The following is a 23,342-nucleotide window of genomic DNA, read 5'->3' on the forward strand; positions in this document are numbered from 1 at the left end:
GTCTGGCTTTGATCTTATCCCAAATAAGATTCATTATTGTAATGCCGACAAATTTGCTAACTTTCAGTTGAAGAGAGCGAGAGGGGGTGGAAAGACAGGACGTCGAGCATGTCTTATACATGTAATGATGGCCTGATAATACTTAAGTGCGGAAGGCAGATGTGTTCAGACAGGCAGAGGGAATTAAATCTAAGTGTTTATTGCCAAGCGTTTCCTCAAAGCTCTTTAATTCATCGCAGTGAACGCGAGCGGTTATATTGTCGTTCGTAATAGACCACCTGTCTGCAAACTATCAAAGTTATTTTTTCTAATCATTCAAGATGATTACTATAATAAAATGTGCTTAGCAATAAACTAATTAAGTCACTAGTTTACCACTGAAATTAAGAGGTTTATACTCATTTGGCCACTTTAAAATAAAAGAGTCACAAAGGCTTTGGTTAATGGCACAGTCTGGGTCACGACTGGGGGAGGGACGGGTCTACAACTGGACAATACAAGCGAACAATGAAGGCACAACGGCTTTTGGGGCCCGATACTAACATTGCACTCATGCGTAAACGCACACACAGTGACCCAACAAGGCACCTCGAAATACTTTAAGGGTGTCAACGTGAGAAACATGGTAAAAGATGGTCAATGAGCAAAGGAACAATGCAGGGAAGAAGGTCAAGATTACAGAAAATTCCAAATAATTTCCATGGTAGGAAGTCATTCACTTGTGCATTGTGTCAAAAATATATACTCAAAATCAAAATGTGCAGTAGTTTGCATATAAATAGTCATTTAAAGGTGGACTAAGTTTTTCACAAATGGTTTTACTTAAAAGCAGTGATGCACCACAAATGAATTTTTTCAAATAAATGAAAGTTTTCATTTAGCCGTAAACCGAAATCGAATATAAAGATTCATTACTTAAATTCGGTTCATAAAAATCTTTATGATGTTCAATGTTCTTCGCTTAAGTGAGGTTAAGTTTTTTGGCAAGGCTCCGGTGCCTGCTTTTACGCCTACTGAGTGGCAAAAAGACAGCATTGGTTTTCAGTGTGAATGCCACAAAAAACACGCAAAACATCAAAAAAGGGAAAGAGCTTTGAGATTGACTGTACAAATAGATTTGACAAGAAATCTGAGGTATATTTTTACAGACTGCCGAAAGCTACAGAAAAGAGAAACAAAAGGATCGCTGCAGTTCACAGAAAAAAAATGGACTCCAGGCAGTGAAAACGTCTCAGTTACGCATGGTAACCCTCGTTCCCTGAAGGAGGGAACGGAGACGTATGTTGGACGTCACCGACTGAAAGGGAACATGGATTTGCAGCTATCATTTTGTGTCTATGTTGAATTTTGGGGTAAAATCATACCCTATATATTGTATTGTTATTTATTTTATTGACAACTCATCAATTAAATCTTATATGGTGCATAACTGGATGTTTTTAAATAAGCACTGACAAAAACCATGGATCACTGGATCTTTGGTAAGTTAATATCGAGTCCAACCTTTCGTTTAAACTGATAATCGTTTGTTTTTACTCACGTTGTTGTAGTTTCCCCTATTAAATCCAGTCATGCAGCAGGCTCTTTTGCCACTCAGACAGTCCAGCTGAGGGGGCGTTTTCCAGCGGGAAAGTGATAGAGCGTCAATGCATTCCCTCTATTGCTACTCAAACACAAAAGTGTGTCCATCACACTGCTGACATATCTATTTTACCCTATCCGCATTGTGTGCATGAAACAGTCAAAACGAGTTATCGGAAAATGCCAGTGTTTTGGATTAAAACAATTTTTTTTTGCTGTTTGGACAAATAGTTCAAGTTGCCAAAATTTCTGTGCATCCCTAACCTAAAGAAATTAACAACATTTTTGACAAATGTTTAAAATGAGGTAACCTCAAGACTCCATGTGGTGGCCTCCATGTTGAGTTCACATGTTTTGAAGATTCTTGTTTAATTTACTATTAATATCTGAGGTAAATTACCATCATCGATTTCATTATGGCGATTAATGTCACATAAAAATGATATTCAAACTCAGATAAAACCATTTTAATATTGGACACAAAACATAAACACCTGAGATAATCATTGAGCTGTCAGCCACGACATTGCAGAAATAGAAACCAGAATCTCCTGTTGCTAGATGCATATTGTTGTCAGGACTGGTTAGGAAAAACACAGATTAAAGGGATTGTTCACCCAAAAATGAAAATTAGCCCATCATTTTCTCACCCTCAAGTCATCCTAGGTGTATATGACATTCTTCTTTCAGACGAATAAAATCGGAGTTATATTACAAAATTCCAGGCTAATCCACGTGGCTCTGAGATGTTAATAAAGGCCTTCTGAAGTGAATCGACGAATTTGTGTAAGAAAAATATCCATATTTAAAACTTTATAAGTAAACTTTCGGCCGACCGTCTTCCCTGTTCAATTTATGGAAAATTTTTTGAAGTGTCCCCCGCCGATCGAAAGACTAACATGACCAGGTACGCTCACCATGACGTCACGTACGCATCTTGAGGTTCACTTTCAACATTCAACACTTTTCCACAGAAGGCGGTCGGCCGAAAGTTTACTTGATAAAGTTTTAAATATGGATATTTTTCTTACACAAACGTGTCGATTCGCTTCAGAAGGCCTTTATTAACACCCCAGAGCCGCGTGGAGCAGTTATTTGATGGACAGATGCACTTTTTATGGACTTCAAAAACAGAGCCACTATTACTGCAATTCTAATGCTTGGATTAGCCTGGACTTTTGTAATATAACTCAGATTTTATTCGTCTGAAAGAAGAATGTCATATACACCTAGGATGACTTGAGGGTGAGTAAATCATGGGCTAATTTTAATTTTTGGGTGAACTATCCCTTTAACATGGAAAAGTAACCTTCCACGCCTGGTCTGGTAAGGACATGTATTTTATAAAAATAAAATACATACTATGTACTTATTATAGTTATTAGAATAACTGGGTAATAACTGGTACTAACCCTGAACCAACCCCTAAACCTAGCCTTAGCCCATGTGGTTACCATATGTTAACCAGTACTTTCTTAGGTAAGTAAAGTGCAACCATGTCTATGGGAAAATTTTACCCAATGTCTAATGCTAAACACAATCTCCTAAACAAGTCACATGACTTGAGGTATTACTCATATCCATAGCATGAACAGTGCAGAATGATCTACATGTCCAAATTCAAAACTTTTGTTTGAATAATAGCAATAATGAGCATAATGAGTCTTGATTTACTTGACTTACTTCGACCATAGAGTGAAGATGCGGAGGATTTGTTTGAATATTTATGGTAACTGGATAGTTGGAAGGCAGTGTGGGGTTTTAGTGTGCCAGTGGGAGCATGGCAGGGGATTGTGGAAAAAGTGCAATACGTACTGGAGTGTGGCACTGGGTGTAATTCTGAGCAGTTCTTATTCAGCCCCTGCAGGAGTTTGTCATCCGGGATCAAAAGCCCATCTGACCAAAGCGGCACAGAGAGAGGCTTCAGACACAAGGAGCAGTTTTCATGCCGCGCCGTCCCTGCCAGGGCCCGCGCACACGGACGCGCGCGCACACACACACAGACAAGCAAATCGCATCAATCTTGATTTCTTCCATCATGCCTATTGCCTACACACTCTGCTTCTCTGCGTTTTGCCTTCCTCCTTCATTATGTTCTCCTCCACTCCACTTTTTCCCCCCTCTGCTTAGCTAACGCACAGGCTTTTATTTCCTTTTTGATTTGATAGACATCCCAGTGACCCTAAAACTGTCTCTTGTGATGGATGTAAAGGAAGAGCATGGTAAAAAGATGCCAGTGCTCTCCTCCGTAGAGATCTATCCATCCAAAATTACCATCCAATCCATCCTTCCCCTTTCTTCTTTCTGCACTGCTTCCTCCTTTTCACGCTCCACTCCTCTTTAACATCTGCACTCTTCCTGCTTGTTTCAGCCCACATCTCTTCTCTCATCCCATCTCTCTTGCACCTCTCTTCTTCATCTGATTCCTTGAGGGACCTCAGCAGCGCATCAAGATGTCAGAGCGTTCGAATGCAAACATTCATCACTGACGTGCACTGAGAGCGTACACACAAACAGAAAGCCACTCAGCGACTGACATGCCTGGTAAGAGTCATAAATGCCGAGAGTGCAGCAAAACAACTTGGGAGGGCGTGTGACAGTTCTCAAAAGTTTCAGCTTTTGGGACTGAAGCATTTTAAAAATCTGTTTAGGATTAAAAGAAAACCCACAAAGACACTTGTTGATGCACGTCGTTGAGCAGCTGTGAAATGAATATTAGTCTTTTTTTAAAGGAAGACGGAAGAAAATAGCATGGCCTACCTCATATTATTAACAGCTTCATGACAAGACGACTTGCATTGCATCCCACAACTTTTGATCAACGAATTTCCAAGATTTTGTGTCTCGTTAGATAATACTTGGGATTATTTGCTAATAATAGAGCATTTTCTTGAATATTAAATGGTTTACGTCTTTTCATGACACTTAGATAATATGACATTTATTACCATTGACAGGTTTTCCATTACTGTAATAATTCTGGTCGTGGATCAACAGATCTTAACCTATCATATGTTTATTAAAACATTTAAATTAGTGTTATTACATGCTAAAAAGCCGCTTCATACTTTCATATTGATGGTTTCCAATTTTGCCTATAATAGGCTCTAAATTCTTTCCATGAGCAGAACTTGACAGTGATTTAGAAGTTGAGCTTACATTGGACTCCTTGCAAGTGGCCTGCTTCTAAATATAACTTCTGAATAACAAATGTTCAATTTCTTCAAAACTGAAGCTTTGAATGATGAGAGACACAAATTCTTGAGGGATTTCAGGTTTAAAAAGAATACATTTGATTAGAGAAAACTGATGGTTGCACTGGAATAAAACTGCCACTGAGATGACTCTGTTTCTGCCATTCTCTGAAGGGATGTGATCAATAACCTTCTGACCTCCTTAAGGTTTGGGTTTGGGCCACATCCAAAGCCATAGCAAGACCTTGACATTAACAGAGGGAGAAAGCTGAGTCTGCAAGCATGCAGAGAAAGTGAGAGAGGAAAAAGCGCCCGCCACCAATGCTGAAGAAAAAGTCACAGGAGTGGGTGTTCTTGTAACTGTTTTGAGTCGAATGCATTCAAGCGATTGCATTAATGCAACCTTCAAAAGAGAGACATATGAATTTCACAGCCCCAACACTGAAAAGCCCACGGCATCTCCATGCCAAATGCGTTCGATACGGTGAGGCGTCGCTTGCAATACAATCATACTTTTGAATCTTTTAATCTTGCTGCCATTTTAAAGACTGAGATGCTCCCACGCGTGGCACGCAAAATCTGTGCTCTGCTTTAAAACATCCTAATTCAATCAGTAACACACCGCCCCCCTTTGAAAAACAGCCTGCCGGGTACCAGAGCGACCCAGCTGGCACCGTATGCGGTCTACAGCCTGATGAAGTCGATTCCAGTCAAGGCTTAACTGAATTCTGCTCAGAATCATAATTTTGAATCTCAGTGGGTCAGTGTCCTTTCCTTCACACCCTTTCTCTTTCACACGCCTGCACTTCGTAAATTCATGCATCCTGCTCCCTCTTACTTGTCAGTTTGACGTTCAGTCAATACGACGTGTGTGTGACCTGAGAAAATGTGCGTGTTGACAGCATATGACCTTTACCGCTTTTGTTGAGACACACACACACACACACAGGCACGATCGCCCACCCCTCTCTGTCCATGTCCCTCACTCTGTTCATCTCTTTCCATGTCCCCCTTTTTCCTTCTCGCTTTATGCGTGTCCTTCTTTTCCTTTCTACCCATCTCCCCATCATCTCCTTCTGTCTAGCCTATGCCCCCCTTTTTCTCTCTGCCCCTTGTTTTCTCTCTTTCTAGTACTCTGATACCCTTAAATGCCCTAAATGTTTACATTTACCCCATCTCTAAATAACAATCAGCACAATTTTATACAAATATATTTTCATGCATGCATTTTACACATGCAATTGCATCATTACAATCAACTTTAAAAAATATAAAAATATATAAAAAACTGAATTTAAAAGGTCTTAAACATTGACTCGTCAAAATTACATTTCAAACCCTGAGTGAGAAAAAAAAGTGAAGTTATGATATATAACTCTAAACTTACCTTGAGCGCGCAACATGTGGGTATTCCAGAGGAACACAAGGGCAAAAATCCAACCCCGCATCCCGCACCTCGCTTTCCCCGTCATCACCTTCCTTGTATTTCCTTGGCGGTGAATAATCCCTTTAACTTTGCCCTTGGTAAGAGGGCTCTGACCCCCGGAGAAGCTGGAATCTGAAACCTCGGCAGATGAGGAGGTTTTTGAGAAAAGAGGAAAGTGCGCGCTTCGCTTCACCGCATGTACGAGGCGATTCTCATTCATCCCACACGCCGGAGAGTTCAGCTCCGAGTCCGCGACTTTCCCGGTCGCTTTACTTTCATGTCTCATGGCTTTCTGAAAGCCCTCACCCGAGCATTTAGCACTGAATAAAACGACACCTTCAAACCAAAAAGACCAAGTCGTACACTGCTCCAAAATGAACGAACATCCCTTCGCTAAACGCGAGCCGCTCTTCTGTGTCCCGAGACGGCTCATGATGTTTCAGTATTGATTCCAGTCAAGTATTAATACGTTTGAGTGTACCGGATTTAATTTATCCGCTTAGAGCGCCAATATCTCCTGTAAACCCACGTTGTTTTGACGTATTCGCAGGTCGGATTATCTACCCGATCATTTCGAGCATTTTCACGGCATTCAGTGAGTCTTGAAGAATCCCTTACAATCCATATTGGTGCTCATTAGATGTGCCTTCATCCATTTGTAACAGACTGCTGGAAATATTGCTTGATTAATCTGGCTAGGTGTAATGGTACCCAGATCACTTTATGTAGGCTATCCAACAGGTTAGGACGCAAAAAAGAAATCACATAAGTCAAGAACGTCCACAAATACCTCCAATAAACACCTGTGAACAGAAAAAGCAGACGTCACGAAACTGTGTAGCTAATATGGCTCAAATCATAAACCTTCTGAGTAGCTAACAAATTACATATAGCCCACATTTCATACATTTCTTGAAAAATGTGTACTTTCACAGTACAAAACAAACCCAAAATAACGTATACTAGTTTGTTCACAACCAGCACTACTTAGCTACATTTAATAAGTCGAAAATAATAACTTGCGGTTCAGTGAATGAGTCGAATTAATTCAGCAACAGATTGATTCATAAGTGTTTTGATTCGCTAAAGAGAACCGACACTTGAGAGTCACTCCTTTGGGAGTCGGATTACACTGGTCGAGCTCTGTGTTTTTGATTCACTAAAAAGAGCCGACTCATAAGAGTCGTTCGTTCGAGGTCCAAACACTGGCAATGATAAAAACAAATATTAGAAAAAATGTACATTCACCTTCATCACTTGGTAGATATTTTCCAGAAATTACTGCTTAAAGTTCGGGTACGCACTGAATCGATGTAATTCGTAACTTTGGAAGTTGAAAGTCCTCCTCACCTTACGCTCTTGCGGTCCGGTTTGGGTGAATGAAAGCATCAAGCGAAGAGAACTGAGCTCCGCCACGGACACTGAACACCTGCTGCCCGGACCGAAGATGGAACTTGCAATAAGGATCTTGTCAGGGAATTTAAAGTTTAGTCGGATGCTAGTCAAATTGCCACTTCTTTAAAAAGGCTTTGACTGAGCCGTTCGAGTTTCTCTTCTCAGGAATAGTTATTATACAGGGCTGAATTTGAAGTTGAATTCGGCATCCCACCCGCTCCGCCCTGCTCGGCGCTGATTGGTCCGCCCTCAGCACACTACAGCCTATATTATTTTTCATGGAGAGCACGTGGAAAAGGAAAAGCTTCTGAAACACGGTGCCATGCGCCCCCAATCAGACAGAAACATTTATGTTCGAAAGTCACACCGAAAATGTAAGGTTTTCAGATCTCTTTCAAGTTTCAGAAAGTGTTATTTTTTTGTCATTACGTAATAAATCATGCTGTGGAGTTTTACATTGTTGAGTACAATTCTTCTTCACACACACACAAAATCCAAACCTGAATGATTTTCTTTCTATGGAACTTTTTCCACCTGACAGCTCATTAAAAAAAGCCCATACAACTTCTGAATTATACACAGAACAGAATGAAATTTAAGTGGTTATTTGTATTTCGTATAGCCTATATTTAAATATGAAAGACTAATGAGTAGGCTACCTACCTACAGTCTGTCTGAACACACACACACACACACACACACACACACACACAAAATCCAAACCTGCATGATTTTCTTTCTATGGAACTTTTTCCACAATGTCCAGACAGCTCATTAAAAAGTCTATACAACTTATGAATTACACTGAACAGAATGAAATTTAAGTGGTTATTTGTACTATTTCACATAGCCTATATTTAAATATGAAAGACAAGCCAGGGGGCGGTTGTATAAACTGCTTAGTCTTAAAAGTTCTATTTTTTTTTCTCTTCAAGACTGATACTAACTTTTTAAGTCACTTACATAAGGTAGATCAGTTTGAATCAGAAAAGCAAGAATGATTAGCCTATACCTCTTGACTAATTTCGAATTGGTCAAATTAAGACGGTCTTAACCAGGTTCTACATATGTCAAATCTGTCTTGATAGGGAATAATTGTGCTGATTTGAGAGCTAGACCTGGCCATTTATGTGATAGACTTTTCTTCTTCTACTACTATACTTCTTCTTCTTCTTCTTCTTCTTCTTCTTCTTCTTCTTCTTCTTCTTCTTCTTCTTATTATTATTATTCTTCTTCTTCTTCTTCTTCTTCTTCTTCTTCTTCTTTTTGGCAACATTAGTTACATTAAGAGGAAAAGAGATGATCATGAACTATTCCTCTTATTTTTGCAGAAAAAGCATGGTAATGAAAAAGCCAGTAAATTAAAAAGTGGATGAATGAAATATCCATATGAAAATTCGGCGCAGTTAGAGTGTCAAGGTCAGTGTGCTAATATTAAGGCAGCATTACATTTTTTTATTAAGAATATCGTGTTTTCATTAAATGACACATTGTTCATTAAAACTATCTAACAATGATCTTAGATTTAACTGGGACTATAACTCATCTCAGAGTCTATTGGACATAGCAGGATGACACCAGTTTAAATTAATATCGGAATTGTGGCATTCATCTTTTTAAAATAAATTTACTTTAAGACGGTTTGAGAATATTTTTCAGAGTTGTTTAATAGCATTTGATGTGTGGTTTATATATTTATTTTCCCTGGAAAGACACCGGGGGAAACAGAGAGGTTATTAGATGCCTTAGATATTCTTAAACAACAATAATATAATTGTAGACAACTCATCTCCATTAAGCTTTCAAAAAAGACATCAAGATGTTTATAACCTTTTAAAAAGTGTGCCTTTGCTCACAATGTTACTTCCATGAACGGTAACTCTCCAAAAATCATTCTCTTCCGTACATAATGCCTTAAACTCTACAGAAGTTGCTTTCGTTGAAAAGCTAATGAAAGTCAGGTGGTGGCCATAGCAATTGACCAGTGGTGGCGGGCTGTGCTTGCTCCCGTCACTGAGAGCAGTTCCTTCATTTCTCAGTGGCAAAATGTGTTAACACTCTGGCCTCTGCCTGTGCTGGTCATTCCTTGGTTTCTATTAAGTATGTAATTGGAACAACTAATTCCAAAACCAATTTGATTTGCAATTACGTCCATCCCCGTTCCAGGGCACTATTCATTTAAAGCCTGTCTTACTCAGACAGCGATAGTGGACTGACATGAGGACACAGGTGCGCGCACACACACACACACACACACACACACACACACACACACACACACACACACACACACACACACACACACACACACACACACACACACACACACACACACACACACACACACACACACACACACACACACACACACACACACACACACACACACACACACACACACACACACACACACACACACACACACACACACACACACACACACACACACACACACACAGATACCAATCTTCTGCTCTGCCTTGAATTAAATGTTCCTCAAGCCACATCTCTTAATGTGTTTTTTCCAATGCATAAATGGTTTCCACTCACTTCATGTCAGAGGTACTTGTTACTTGCAGGGGGAAAAAAATGAGTTTAACCAACCACGACCTGTTAAAGGAACAGTTCGGCCAAAATTGAAAATATTGCCATCATGTAGTCACCCTCATGTTAGTCAAAACTTGTATGACTTTTGTGACTTTGACTATATGCTATATTCCAAGGGGCTGACAGACTAATTTTGAAAAAGGAGACGGGAGAGGGAGGCTGGATGGGAACTCTGCAGACTTTGAGATGGGCAGAACCTGGCAAGAGAAATGACGGGATCAGCGGGGATGGGAGATTCAGGTAAACCTTCTCTTCCAAATCATCATAATATACAGAGGTCCTCGAGAGATTGCTGCTTCTGCTCCAGGCCGGTAGTCTCACATAGCCAGACCATCAGACTGACGCATGTCTGGACTCCATCACAGTTTTCATTGTCTAGGACCGCACAAGAGGGCATCTGACTGACATGTAAAGCAACTAATTACAGTTCATTTTGCTCCGCATCATGTTTAGGGGCTTGAAAATATAAAGTCGACGTGCCTATAACAGACCGACGTGCATCTAATAAATTATTCATTCAAGAAGGTTGTGCAAGTTTACTGCAACAATGCTCTGCAAACTTCACATAGTTTTGAAAATCTGGTAAGCCTTCATTGTCACAGTTGTAAACACAACAGCTTTTTCTTCCATGAGGGGATTTGTTTCCAGACGGACTGTTAAAGAATGCGACACAAACGTCTACCAGAAATCCTGGAGAATTCAACCAATCAGATGACAACTTTGAAACTCCCAAAGTGTATTTTGTGTGCCTTATGCATCAGATATTCAGCCAAAGGTCTGTGGGCATGACATCTGAGGCTGAGACTAGACAGCCGGCAAATCCATATTTTTAAGGTCCAGTATTCTGTCAAGAGTGCTTGTAGAGAAATAATAATAAAAAAAAAAAATCATCAATAATTATTTTTAAATATAACTAATAATAAATAATTAATAATAACTCAAAACTTTAGTTTGCGTTACCTTATGGGTTCAGAAGACTTGGAATGCAATGCAAAAGTCATTATTTTTAATGATTTTATGGGTTGTGTGTTCAAAGTTTGACCTCTTTTGTGTTCAGCAGAAGACAAATGTCAGCTATGCTCAGATTCAGAGAAAATTAAAAACTGATATCAAAGCAGCCAAAAATCAATCAAAACACTTTTCCTAGTTTCAGTGTTGGCATAGTTACTGTGTTTTGCATTTATAAGTCAATGCCTATTTTAGCTCATCTGATAAAATTTTAGCTCATCTGATAAAAGATATTAATGTTATTCCAGGACAAAAAAGGCTGTTGCTCCAGGAACACATACTATTGGACAAAATCGTGGCCTCTGACAAACAGATACTTAGTCTACAAATAGCGCCACCTACTATGACATCTAATGAAACTCAACCTGGAATGTATTCAGTTGCTAGTCTTTGAACTCTCATACTTCTGTCAATCATTTTTACGAGCATGCATGAAGATTCCCTATTCCAGACATTCTTAAGTCAACATGCTCTCTGAGACGCCGATCAGTTTTGTATTTCAAGGGATCAGATCACTTTGTGAAGAGTAAGAGTTTACCAGATGGAGTAAGCTCATGTTTGTGTGTGTGTGTGTGTGTGTGTGTGTGTGTGTGTGTAAGATGCACCTGCATATCTTTAAGCAATTCCATGTTCCCACTGAAGGACTGTAAACCAACCAGAGCACTCATTGGAAATGCTTTACCAAACAGGCTAAATCAATAGCTGGTTAGAATAAGGTCAAACACTCAACGACGAATTCTGATAAGCTCTGATTTAAGTAAAAGCCTACCGGCTGGATACATTAGGGCAATTTTTACAACCTGAAATGCATATATATTTCCCTTCAGGACATATTTTCCCAAAGGAAATATGATATATATGAAGCATACAAATTTAATAGCGAATTTAAAAGCCATAATGGTATTAGTATACCTATTTGTCCACAGTTGTTCCATTAGCCATTGTCTGTTCAGAGGAGGGAAAATGTTCAGGAAGTTTGATTCTCGGGCTTTGAGGGAGCCTGTGTTTCTCATGCCTTCAGGCAAAGACTCTATTGCATTACAAAAGAGAAATCTGATCCTTCACTACCACCCATTAGCTAAAGAAAGATGTTCTTACTCTTCCGTTACTATCACTGGAGTAAAGGAAAACGAAAAGGAAGAAAGGCTGTGTGTGTGTGTGTGTGTGTGTGTGTGTGTGTGTGTGTGTGTGTGTGTGTGTGTGTGTGTGTGTGTGTGTGTGTGTGTGTGTGTGTGTGTGTGTGTGTGTGTGTGTGTGTGTGTGTGTGTGTGTGTGTGTGTGTGTGTGTGTGTGTGTGTGTGTGTGTGTGTGTGTGTGTGTGTGTGTTCCAGGTAAACCCTAAATCCTTGTCCATGTGGAGAAATGTTTTGGTCCCCACACTCTAAAAAATGCTGGGTTAAAAATAACCCAAGTTGGGTTGAAAATGGACTAACCCAGCAATAGGGTTGTTTTAACCCAGCGATTGGGTTGTTTTAACCCAGCAATTGGGTTGTTTTAAGCAAACATTTAACCCAACCGCTAGGTTAAAACAACCCAATTGCTGAGTTAGTCCATTTTCAACACAACTTGGGTTATTTTTAACCGAACATTTTTTAGAGAGCATGAGGAAATCAGCTTATAAATCAGACTAAATGATGTTTTTTGAAAATGTAAAAACGTAGACATTTTTCTGTGATGGGTAGGTTTAGGGTTAGGGGATGGAATGTACAGTTGCTGGTTAGGTATATTTTGAAGCATGGCAGCTGGTTTGAGCTGGTTTATGCTGGTCCTTAGTTGGTCATGAGCTGGTTTAAGCTGGTCCTGAGATGGAGCTAGTTGCTTAGGACCAGCTTAGGACCAGCACTTGCAGCTGAAACCAGCTCATGACCAGCTAAGGACCAGCTTAAGCCATGCAGCTCAAACTAGCTCAAACCAGCTGCCATGCTTCAAAACATACCTATAACCAGCAAATGCTTTTTTTTTCAACAGGGTTGTACGGTTTAAAAATCATTATGTCTATGGAAAGTCCCCATGAAAACCCATTCCTTTTGATTATAAGAGGATGAGAAGTTTAAAAAGGCAATTTTTATTGGAGAACCCTTCTTCTTCAGCATAATATGACTTAAAACAAGCAATGTTTACCTGCAGGCTGTATGTGCAGTATGTTATTGTGTGTTTGTTTGTGTGTGTGCATGCCAAGGCCGTAACCATGTCTTGAACATTGGGGGGGACCTTTTTATATATATATATATATATATATATATATATAAAGCAAAAAGAAACAGAACAGTGAACGGAATTTTAGGTATAATTCTAGTTGGGAAATAATCCTTGGGACTATTTGCAAACAATATTTGCATTAATTTGCGTCAAATGTATTATTAGTCCCGAGATTCTTTGCCTTAGTGAATAAATACATAGATCTACTAATGTCAGTTGAATTCCCAAGTGGTCTGATGGTAGAATTTTTGTAAACCGTGTCAAAGGTTCTGGGTTCTAATCCGCCCTCATATAGTTTTTTTTCTCCTTCTTCATTAAAATCAAATATGTTCTTCAATGATTGTATATTAAGAGCAAGGACACGTTTGTGTGCATTTTGTTTTGTGATTTCACCGGAAAGAATAGAGTCTCTCTCCGCAACGACATTAAGATTAACGCACTCATCTGTGTGTGAAGACTGTGCACGAGCCAAAAGAGAACGTAAACCCCACCTACTTTGATTTGATTGGCCATCTCATTTTGACATTGACGAGCGCTGTTAGACCACTGAGGCAAACCAGACTAAAATGTAACTTTTAAACCTTTTTGTCATCCTAACATACAGAGCGCTGCATAATGAAGTGCAGCAGAGAAGTGCAAGAATTGTAAATATAGCAATTTGGCCATTGCTAATTATTGGGGGGGACTTCTCCCCCTCAATGTCTATGGTGGTTACGGCTCTGGTGCATGCGTGCGTGTGTGTGTGTGTGTGTGTGTGTGTGTGTTGCAAACCAAAACAGTGGGCAACTCTTGAAAGAGAACAGGAAAATGAGAGATGACCGTAGAGATACAGGCCACAGACTGTCAATGACAAATCAGAGGAGAGAGAAAGTAGGTTGGTGAGAGAAAAGACACTTGCAAGGGATGAAGACACTGAAAGTAGGAAAGAGAGTGCATGGCTGTTTCTAGGCATAGGTGAACTAGGCAGCCTACGGTGCCACCAGCTGGAGGGTGCACCAATGAGCACCTCAATGACCCATTAACATGTTTAAGTCACCATAAAAATCAAAATTGGCAAATCTTGTTTTTTTTATGGAATATTGCAGGATTTATTATAAAGACCTGTCACTCACATGACATAACAGCAATAGCAAATGATCCAATCATTTTCCAATGGACAAAATCAAGTCCCGTCCTACATTTTTTTCTTGATTGAGAAGCTGTTTCACTCAGATATACATCACAATAGTGAACAAAAGACTATCACAACTTCCACTTCATGCCACATTTAAACACTAAATAATGATGTGCACTGATCAATCATTTATAATAAATACTGCAATATTCCATAAAAAATAAGAATTGTGAATTTTGATTTCATGGTGACTTTAAGCTGCAAGGGGGAAAGGGGGGAGGGCACCAATAGGGATCTCGCCTAGGGCACCAAAATGGTCAGAAACGGCTCTGAGTGATGGATAGGCACAGGTGGGAAGATAAGAGAGGTCTGTAGGGGGTACAGGTATATAATATCCATGCATTACCTCCCATGAGCTTTTTCTGTGGGTTGTCTGTAGCCTCAGGATAACAGAGATGTAGTGTGTCAGACTAAAGGATTGAAAAAGTTTGAGAGTGCTGGTGTTAAAAGTAGGGGATACAATAGGGCAACAACATTCATAAATTTGGCAGGATCCTTCATCCAAAACAACTTATATTACATTCAAGGTAGCCTATATACCCAGCAAACATTGGTCCAACGGTAATGTCGTGTCCCTGGCCAAAAATAGTCGCAGTAGGACGACATAAATCTGTAAAAATGTGTAACAGAACATTCATTCCGTTCAACTTTCATTTTGGAACTATATTTCACTAGCTATGTTTCCATCCAAAGTTGCGAATATAATTAATGCGCAAAAATGCAATATCGCATAAAACATTTGCGAATAAAGCACCGTTTCCATCCAGTGAGTCGAAGAGGACATAATCGTCACTTCCTGATAAACTACCGCTAAAAAAAATCACTAAGAAACATAGGAGAAGCCACCATATATAATAATTTTCGTCTATAATAAATGATTTGCGTCTCAGAGAAACTTGTGCATCACAACAAACTTGTTGTCATGCTTTCAGAGGCAGATGTGCTGTTTTGGGCTGTTCTAGGAGGAAAATATACCGAGCATCTTTGACAACAGACTTCTTAAAGACCAAAACAGCATTTCAGATGCTGTGCAAACAAGATTTTTCCGCTGGTTAGTACAGTTATGCTGTTACATCGCGAAAGTCACATGATTTTCTTTATGCGCACGTTTTCGTATTGGATAAAAAATGTATCATATTCAAACGAGCGCATACGTTTTTAATGCGCATTTTTAGGATTTATGCGCATCTTGGCGTTTCCATACAGAATTTTTTGATGCGATATCCCAAAATGCGCATTAAAAATAGGTGGATGGAAACATAGCTAATGACGTGTCGGAGTGACGTCTTTTCAACGGTTATGAAACGTCCAAATGTTTGCTGGGCATTTTTGTCAGTTCATACAACCCCAAAGTTGGGACATTTTGTAAAATGTAATAAAATCAATGTTAATTCTCTTACATTTTAATTTAACTGACAAAAGTAAAAAAAAAAAAATTCCAATGTTTTCACTGGCCAAATTAATTGTATTTTGTAAATATAAGCAAATTTTGATATTGATGGCTACAACACACTCCAAAAAAGTTGGTGCAGAGGCAAAATAAAAGTGAAAAGATTATAGAATCTCCAAGACAAACTGTTTTGAAACAGTCCACAATTAACGGGTAATAGGTGAGGGTATCTTGATAAAAGGAGCATCCACCATGAAGACTCTTTTGCAAGCAAAGATGGGTCATGGCTCACCACTTTGTGCCAAATTTAATTAGACAATCGTCAAACAATTCAATTCAATCACATTTCTCAATGCAGGATGAAGGTTTTTCGTTATCTACCATACATAATATTGTGAAAAGAAAAGAGAAATCTCTGTCTGTCTGTGTAGGGCCAGTCAGGAGACCTCTGTTGAATGTGCGGGACCTTCAAGCCCTCAGATGGCATTGCATGAGAAACCATCATGATACTGTGTTAAATATAGCCACATGGGCTTGGGAGTTCTTTGGAAACTGTTGTCACTTAACACAGTCTGCCGCGGCATCAAGAAACTTGAATCTCTGTTAAGCAAGGAGAAAGCTATACATCAATTCTATGCTGAGATGCAGCAGAGTTCTCTGGGCCTGAGCTCATCTCAGATGGTCTAAAAGACTGGTAGTCAGATGAGTCCCTATTTCAGCTTGTCTTTGGGAAAAACTGACTTTGAGTTCTCAGTCCAACGAAGGGACCATCCAGACTTTCATCAGTGACAGGTGCAAAAGCAAACTTCTGTCATGGTATGGGGGTGCATCAGTGCAAACGGCATGGGTGACAAGCATATGTGTGAAGGTACCACTGACGTGGAGGCGTATACTGGGACTGTACAGAGACATATACTGCCATAAAGATGACATCTTTCCTGGGAAGCAAGACAATGCCAGGCCTCATTCTGCATGTGCTACAACAGAGTGGTTTCTAGACACTCTACACCGTAGAAGGGATGTGCTTGACTGGCCTGCCTGCAGTCTCTAATTGAAAATGTATGGCCCATCATGAAAAGGAGAACCAGAAAACGACAACAGACTGTTGAGCAGCTGTCTTGTATCAGGCGAGATTGGGATTAGTACTCAATTCCCAAACATTTAAAAAGTGTAATGAGAAGGTGATGTGACACAGTAGTAAACATGCCTCTGTGCCAACTTTTTTGGAGTGTGTTGCAGCCATAAAAATCTAAATTTGTTTATATTTATTTACAAAATACACTTAAGTTGGTCTGTGAAATCTTTGACAATCTTTTCTTTGTAATGAATAAGTAATAGGCTATTTTCTACCCTGGTTTTGAGCCTAGCCCTTGAAACGCTCGGTTTTTATAGGCGTGCCACATTGAAGACTTAGTAAACGCCCACTGACTGCTATGATTGGATAACAGTTTTGCATATTATAATGAGCTTCGACTCCCTTACACGTGAGGAATTGTTTTGAAAGTTTCTAATGTGGAGAAACAGCAACCGGAATAATTCGCCCACAGGGCTCGCAAAATGTCTTTATCAAACAAACACAATATCACACACACACATGCGCGGGCACCCACAAGCCAGTACGTACATCAGCAAGACTTCACCTCAGACAAATCAGCATGTTCAAAACTTCCGCAATTGTATTTTTCCTTCAAATTACCAGTCAAGAGAGTGAACAACGCACACCAAGAAAGGAATGTTATTTTCACTATTTAAGATATTAAGACCCAAGAGATATATCACTATTTAAAGATATTTCACTATGAAGGCCCATACATGTCCGAGTCTGATCTCGAAGCAGGACAATGATCCAACAATACTTCAAATATAAAGGATACTCCAGCCTCTGACAGCATGGAAGTTATGTTTAGTTAGACACGTACATAATCAGTATATATCATTCCTAACAATGCAATACTATCACATATAAAAATAATTATTGTGTTGCATCATTTCTGTCAGATCCAGAAGCATACAGCATAGTTTTGTAATCTCATCCTGTCTGTAAATCCAGTCTCTTGTTTACAAACAAATCTACAGTGAATGGTTCAATGTTTGAAACATGCCATAAAGTTCGATCCGGTTTAGCTCCACTTGGCCTATGTTATTTATCTAACATGTCATGTCATTACAGGCGTGAGTTGGTGGGCGGGGATACAAAATTGAGGCAGCGTTTCACTACTCTCTGACGTCACAGGTAAGAACATACGCAGATTGATTTTTTAATGAGCCAGCTGTCAATAAAAGCGTTTCTTTATAAAACAAGGATGTTTTTCTTACAGGATATTCATATATTACGATGACCTTTTATATATCAAAAGCTCAAGGGAAAGTTTATTTTCTCAATTCATGACCCTTTTAATGATTATAAAGGCGGTTACATATTTTCTGTAAAAAGATGTATTGAATAGCCTAATATTATTTTGTTTATTTGCTTGTTTTTTATGTGTACAATGTCTCCTGCAATTTAAATGCTTTTGATTGGTTCTCGTTTGAATTTGCAACACACCATGTCTGCAAATTACATCAGTCCACATTGCCACTGGAAGATTTAGGCTACAACCAATCTGAGAGTTGCCGCCATGGCAAGTGATAAAAATGCCTTCCAGTGCTGGAAAATACAAAAGTAATCAAATGTAATCAGTTACATTACTGTAATAAAGTAATTGAAAAAGTTACACTACTTAACTAATCTGTAACCTATTACATTTCCAAAGTAACCTTTCCAACACTAAACGTAACTGAGGGTGAATTCATACTTGGGTTTGGTTTGATTAAATCAAACCAAACTCTGGTGTGATTGCTCTGTTTGTGCAGTTAATTTGAATAAGTGTGAACGCTGCCATCCAAACCCTGGTGTGCACCAAACAAGCGTTCCCTTCCAAATTAACTCTGGTACGGTTTGACTGAAATATGAACGCAGACCAAAGACATCTAAACAAACCAGAAAAAAAACACCCTAAAAAAAAAAAAAATTTTTTTTAGGTTTTTTATTTTTTTTATTTTTTTATTTTTTATTTTTTATTTTTTTTATTTTTATTATTATTATTATTATTTTTTTTTTTTGTCATCTAGGAGGGGGGGGGGGGCGTCAGGGTCTGGGACCTCATGTAGGTGGACAGGGATAGTGTTATGTTGGAAGTGTAGGCGGGAGAAACTGGAAAAATGTGAGCACTGTTGTATATTTATTGGTACTGTTTCTTATTGTGTGCATCCTGTATTTTGGTGCTCAATAAACATATTTGACAAAAAAAAAAACACCCTAAAAAAAACACAATGCTAAAGCATACCTGTTTTTTCTTGTTGTAGGAGCTACGTTGCCCAATAAAGTTTGGTACAGGCGTCAGAAATGCTGTCTCCTAACAGCAGATCTGCAACAGAGGAATTCCTGCCACTGCTTTGACTTCTTTACCCATTTTATAAAATCTTCATGAGTTCTCAGCTGGTCAAAATACCATCTCACACATACAATGAGCGCATTTAGCCCAGAACCCAGCACTGTTTTGATGTTTGTCAGTGGCGGCAGTGACTCAGTGGTTCATGTAGGTTGTCTACAAACCGGAAGGTTGGTGGTTCAATCCCCAGTTCCACCTGACTAAGTGTCGAGGTGTCCATGAGCAAGACACCCAACCCTGGCTGCTCCCGAAGAGCTGGATGGCGCCTTGCATTGGTGACACCACCGTCGGTGTATGAATGGGTGAATGTGAGGCAATATGTAAAGCGCTTTGGATGGCCATTGGTCTGTTGAAAGCGCTATATAAATGCAGTCCATTTACCATTTGTTCTGTGGCAAAATACGTTTTTTTTTTTTGTCTTTCGGTTCGGTCTTAAAAATTACAGTGTTATTAAAACACGCTTTTATTAAAAAAACGCTTGTAAATTACACTAACGAAGCAAATAAATAAATTATTTTCTATTTTTGGTCTAGACCAAAGGAACCAAAAAAACGAGTGTGAACACACCTTTAGTGCCCATTTATGCTACAAAAAGGCTAAGTTTTAAATTACACACAACTGGTGCAACCGGCCCCCGAATATAATAGAGGCTTGAATGCACTGTAAGTCGATTTAGGATTAAGGTATCATTTAAATATAGAAATGTAAATGAAACCACATAGCAACATGCTCAAATCTGCTCAGATTACCTCAGCAATGACCTGGAAAACCTAGCATGTCAGTAACTCTTGCACAAATTTCTTTAATGTAAAAATCTAGTTCCGCATGGGTTTATATGTTCTCGCGTGATTAACTTCATACCACTGCAGGTGTTTTGTGTGTATGAGTAGACGATAGCCTTGGGTTATATGAAAAGCCATGCAGTTGATATCCATAATCACAGGATTTCAAAGCTCCTATGCTCACGGCCACAGGTAAGTGTGTGTTTGTGCCCAAACCCAGAGGCTCAAAGCAGGGGTAAGCTCAGGTGAGCTGCCGTTTCCTGAAACCTTATCTGGAGCGCTCATGCTCCCTCGCTATAAATCACCAAACACTAAAGACACACCCTGAACAGAACACAAAGAGGACGTGAAAAGAGTGAAATGACACAAAGAAAGAATAAAAGGAGAAAACAGGTAAATTAGCTGGCATCACGGTGGCAAGTTTTTCACAGGCAAGCGGCATTCATATTATCTTGAGAAAATGTCTAGTTGACACCACCTGGAAGCAGCTCCACACCAGGTGGTGCAGTGATTCAGTGTCCATTGTTCGACTGGACAGCACTAACACCTGGACCCTAAAGAACCCCTGAAGTGCATGAAAAATTGCCAAGGCTACGTAATCTGATGTTCGTTCTCCTCACTAACAAACACCTACGAGTACACATTTACTTCAGAGTGGCGAATAGCCTCATGTATCTTAACTTGCCCTGTTTAAACCCTCTCATCCCCCACACTGGAGGTGCTTAGGTAATGTAATCCTGTCTCACTCCATCTCCCGTAATAGATGAACTCTGTTCGCGTCAGCTCCTAGTGTGACCAATACATCACAGGTGTCTAGCGTTCTCCCCCTAACACACACACACTCTCAGAGGGAAATAAATTTGAGCAATAAATAATGAAACGTCCCGCTGTCTCAAACAGATGTATCAAAGAGACCGTCCCTTGCCAAACGCACGAGAGAGTGGCAACGAGAACGAGGCTGAAAGAATCAGGCTTGGTAAGATTCAAATGAGGTTTTGTTGATAATACATTTACATAACAGAGAAAAGCTCATGTTTAATTGATTTAGTCTGAATTTATTCTGCAAAGCCCTAAGCCTGAAAGAGTAGCGCTGGGTAGATGCGACCCAGCAAAGCGCCCTCAGACTGCACATCGCAACTGCAAGATTAGGGCATTAGTCTTGCGCTCCTTTTATCTCTTTCTCAAATGAATGTCGCTCACTGAAATATGCATTTAGAATCTTAACAGGTAGGCTGTCATGTTATTTACTTCTTTGCTTGGGGCAAGGCCTCTGAAGCTCTCGAACAAAGGGATGGATTGACCGGTCTGCAGATGTTTTTAAGCATCTCCAATACGTCCAAAGAAAAACAAAGCTTTCCCAGCAGAGTTACATTTATATTTATGCATTCAAAAGATGCTTTTATCCAAAGCAACTTACATGGCATTGCAGGTATACATTTTATTCTGGATTTTATTTGTGCATTCTCTAATCGAATACATGGCGCTTCTATAGTGCCATGCTCTAAGGCAGGTGAATTTAGTTTTGTTAAAAAAATATGTTCTATATACAACCCCAAATCAGAAAAAGTTGGGACAGTATGGAAAACGCAAAAAAAAAAAAAAAGAAGTGATTTCTAAATTTACTTTGACTTGTATTTCATTGCAGACAATATGAACACAAAATATTTCATGTTTTGTCTGGTCAACTTCATGTCATTTGTAAATATGCATCCTTTCCTGTCATTCAGACCTGCAACACATTTCAAAAAAAGTTGGGACAGGAGGAGTTAGGGCTAGTAATGAGGTAAAATGGTTAAATAATGATGTGATTTGAAACAGGTGATGTTAACAGGTGATTGTAATCATGATTTTGTACAAAAGCAGCATCCAAGAAAGGTCTAATCCTTTAGGAGCAAAGATGGGCCGAGGCAGTTTGCCAACAAATACGTGAGAAAATTATTGAAATGTTTAAAAACAATGTTCCTCAAAGAAAGATAGGAAGAGATTTGGACATTTCACATTCAACAGTGCATAACATAATTAAAAGATTCAAGGAATCTGGAGGAATTTCAGTGCGTAAAGGACAAGGGCACAAGCCTAAGCTCCGATCCCTCAGACGGCACTGCATCAAGAATCGTCATTCATCTATAAGCGATATCACCACATGGGCTCAGGACTACTTTGGCAAACCTTTGTCAAGTACCACAATACGTAGTTACATCCACAAATGCCAGTTAAAACTGTACTGTGCCAAAAGGAAGCCCTATGTTAACAGTTTCCAGAAGCGCCGTCGACTTCTCTGGGCTCGGAGGCATTTGGGATGGACCATCACACAGTGGAAACGTGTACTGTGGTCAGATTAATCAGTATTTCAGGTATTTTTTGGGAGGAATGGACGCTGTGTGCTCCGGACCAAAGAAGAAAAGGATCATCCAGACTGTTACCAGCAACAAGTCCAAAAGCCAGGGTCTGTCATGGTATGGGGTTGTGTCAGTGCCCTTGGCAAAGCTAACTTGCACTTCTGTGAAGGCACCATTAATGCTGAAAAGTAGATAGAGATTTTGGAGCATAATATGCTGCCTTCAAGAAGACATCTTTTCCATGGATGTCCATGCATATTTCAACAAGACAATGCAAAACCACATTCTGCACACATTACAAAGTCCTGGCTGCGGAGGAAGAGTGTACGGGTACTTGACTGGCCTGCCTGCAGTCCCGACCTGTCTCCAATAGAGAATGTGTGGTGCATTTTGAAGCGCAAAATGCGACAACGAAGACCCCGTACTGTTGCCCACCTTAAGACTTGTTTGCAGGAAGAATGGGACAAAATTACACCTGAAACACTTCATCACTTGGTGTCTTCAGTCCCTAAACGTCTTTTAAGTGTTGTGAAAAGGAATGGCAACATTACAAAGTGGTAAATGCTTTACTGTCCCAACTTTTTTTTAAATGTGTTGCAGGTCTGAATGACAGGAAAGGGTGCATATTTACAAATGACATGAAGTTGACCAGACAAAACATGAAATATTTTGTGTTCATATTGTCTGCAATGAAATACAAGTCAAAGTAAATTTAGAAATCACTTCTTTTTTTTTTGCGTTTTCCATACTGTCCCAACTTTTTCTGATTTGGGGTTGTAATATAAATATAGGTAGTATGAATGAAATTCAGACGTG

General features: G+C 39.5%; 1 protein-coding gene across 1 annotated transcript in view; it reads right to left on the reverse strand.

Annotated features, from left to right (window-relative positions):
* The window catches only part of sdk1b (sidekick cell adhesion molecule 1b), a gene marked incomplete at its 3' end in the record, with an annotated part of 336,422 nt that extends 329,766 nt beyond the window's left edge, over positions 1-6,656 (reverse strand). The window contains exon 1 of the mRNA XM_079811264.1: positions 6,163-6,656. Coding sequence (XP_079667390.1) covers positions 6,163-6,634 — 472 coding nt within the window. The 5' untranslated portion in view covers positions 6,635-6,656. The remainder of the gene's footprint in view (positions 1-6,162) is intronic.
* Positions 6,657-23,342: the final 16,686 nt, after the last annotated feature.

The sequence above is a fragment of the Gobio gobio genome (genome assembly GCF_949357685.1).
Source record: "Gobio gobio genome assembly, chromosome: 3".
Taxonomy (NCBI): Eukaryota; Metazoa; Chordata; class Actinopteri; order Cypriniformes; family Gobionidae; genus Gobio; species Gobio gobio.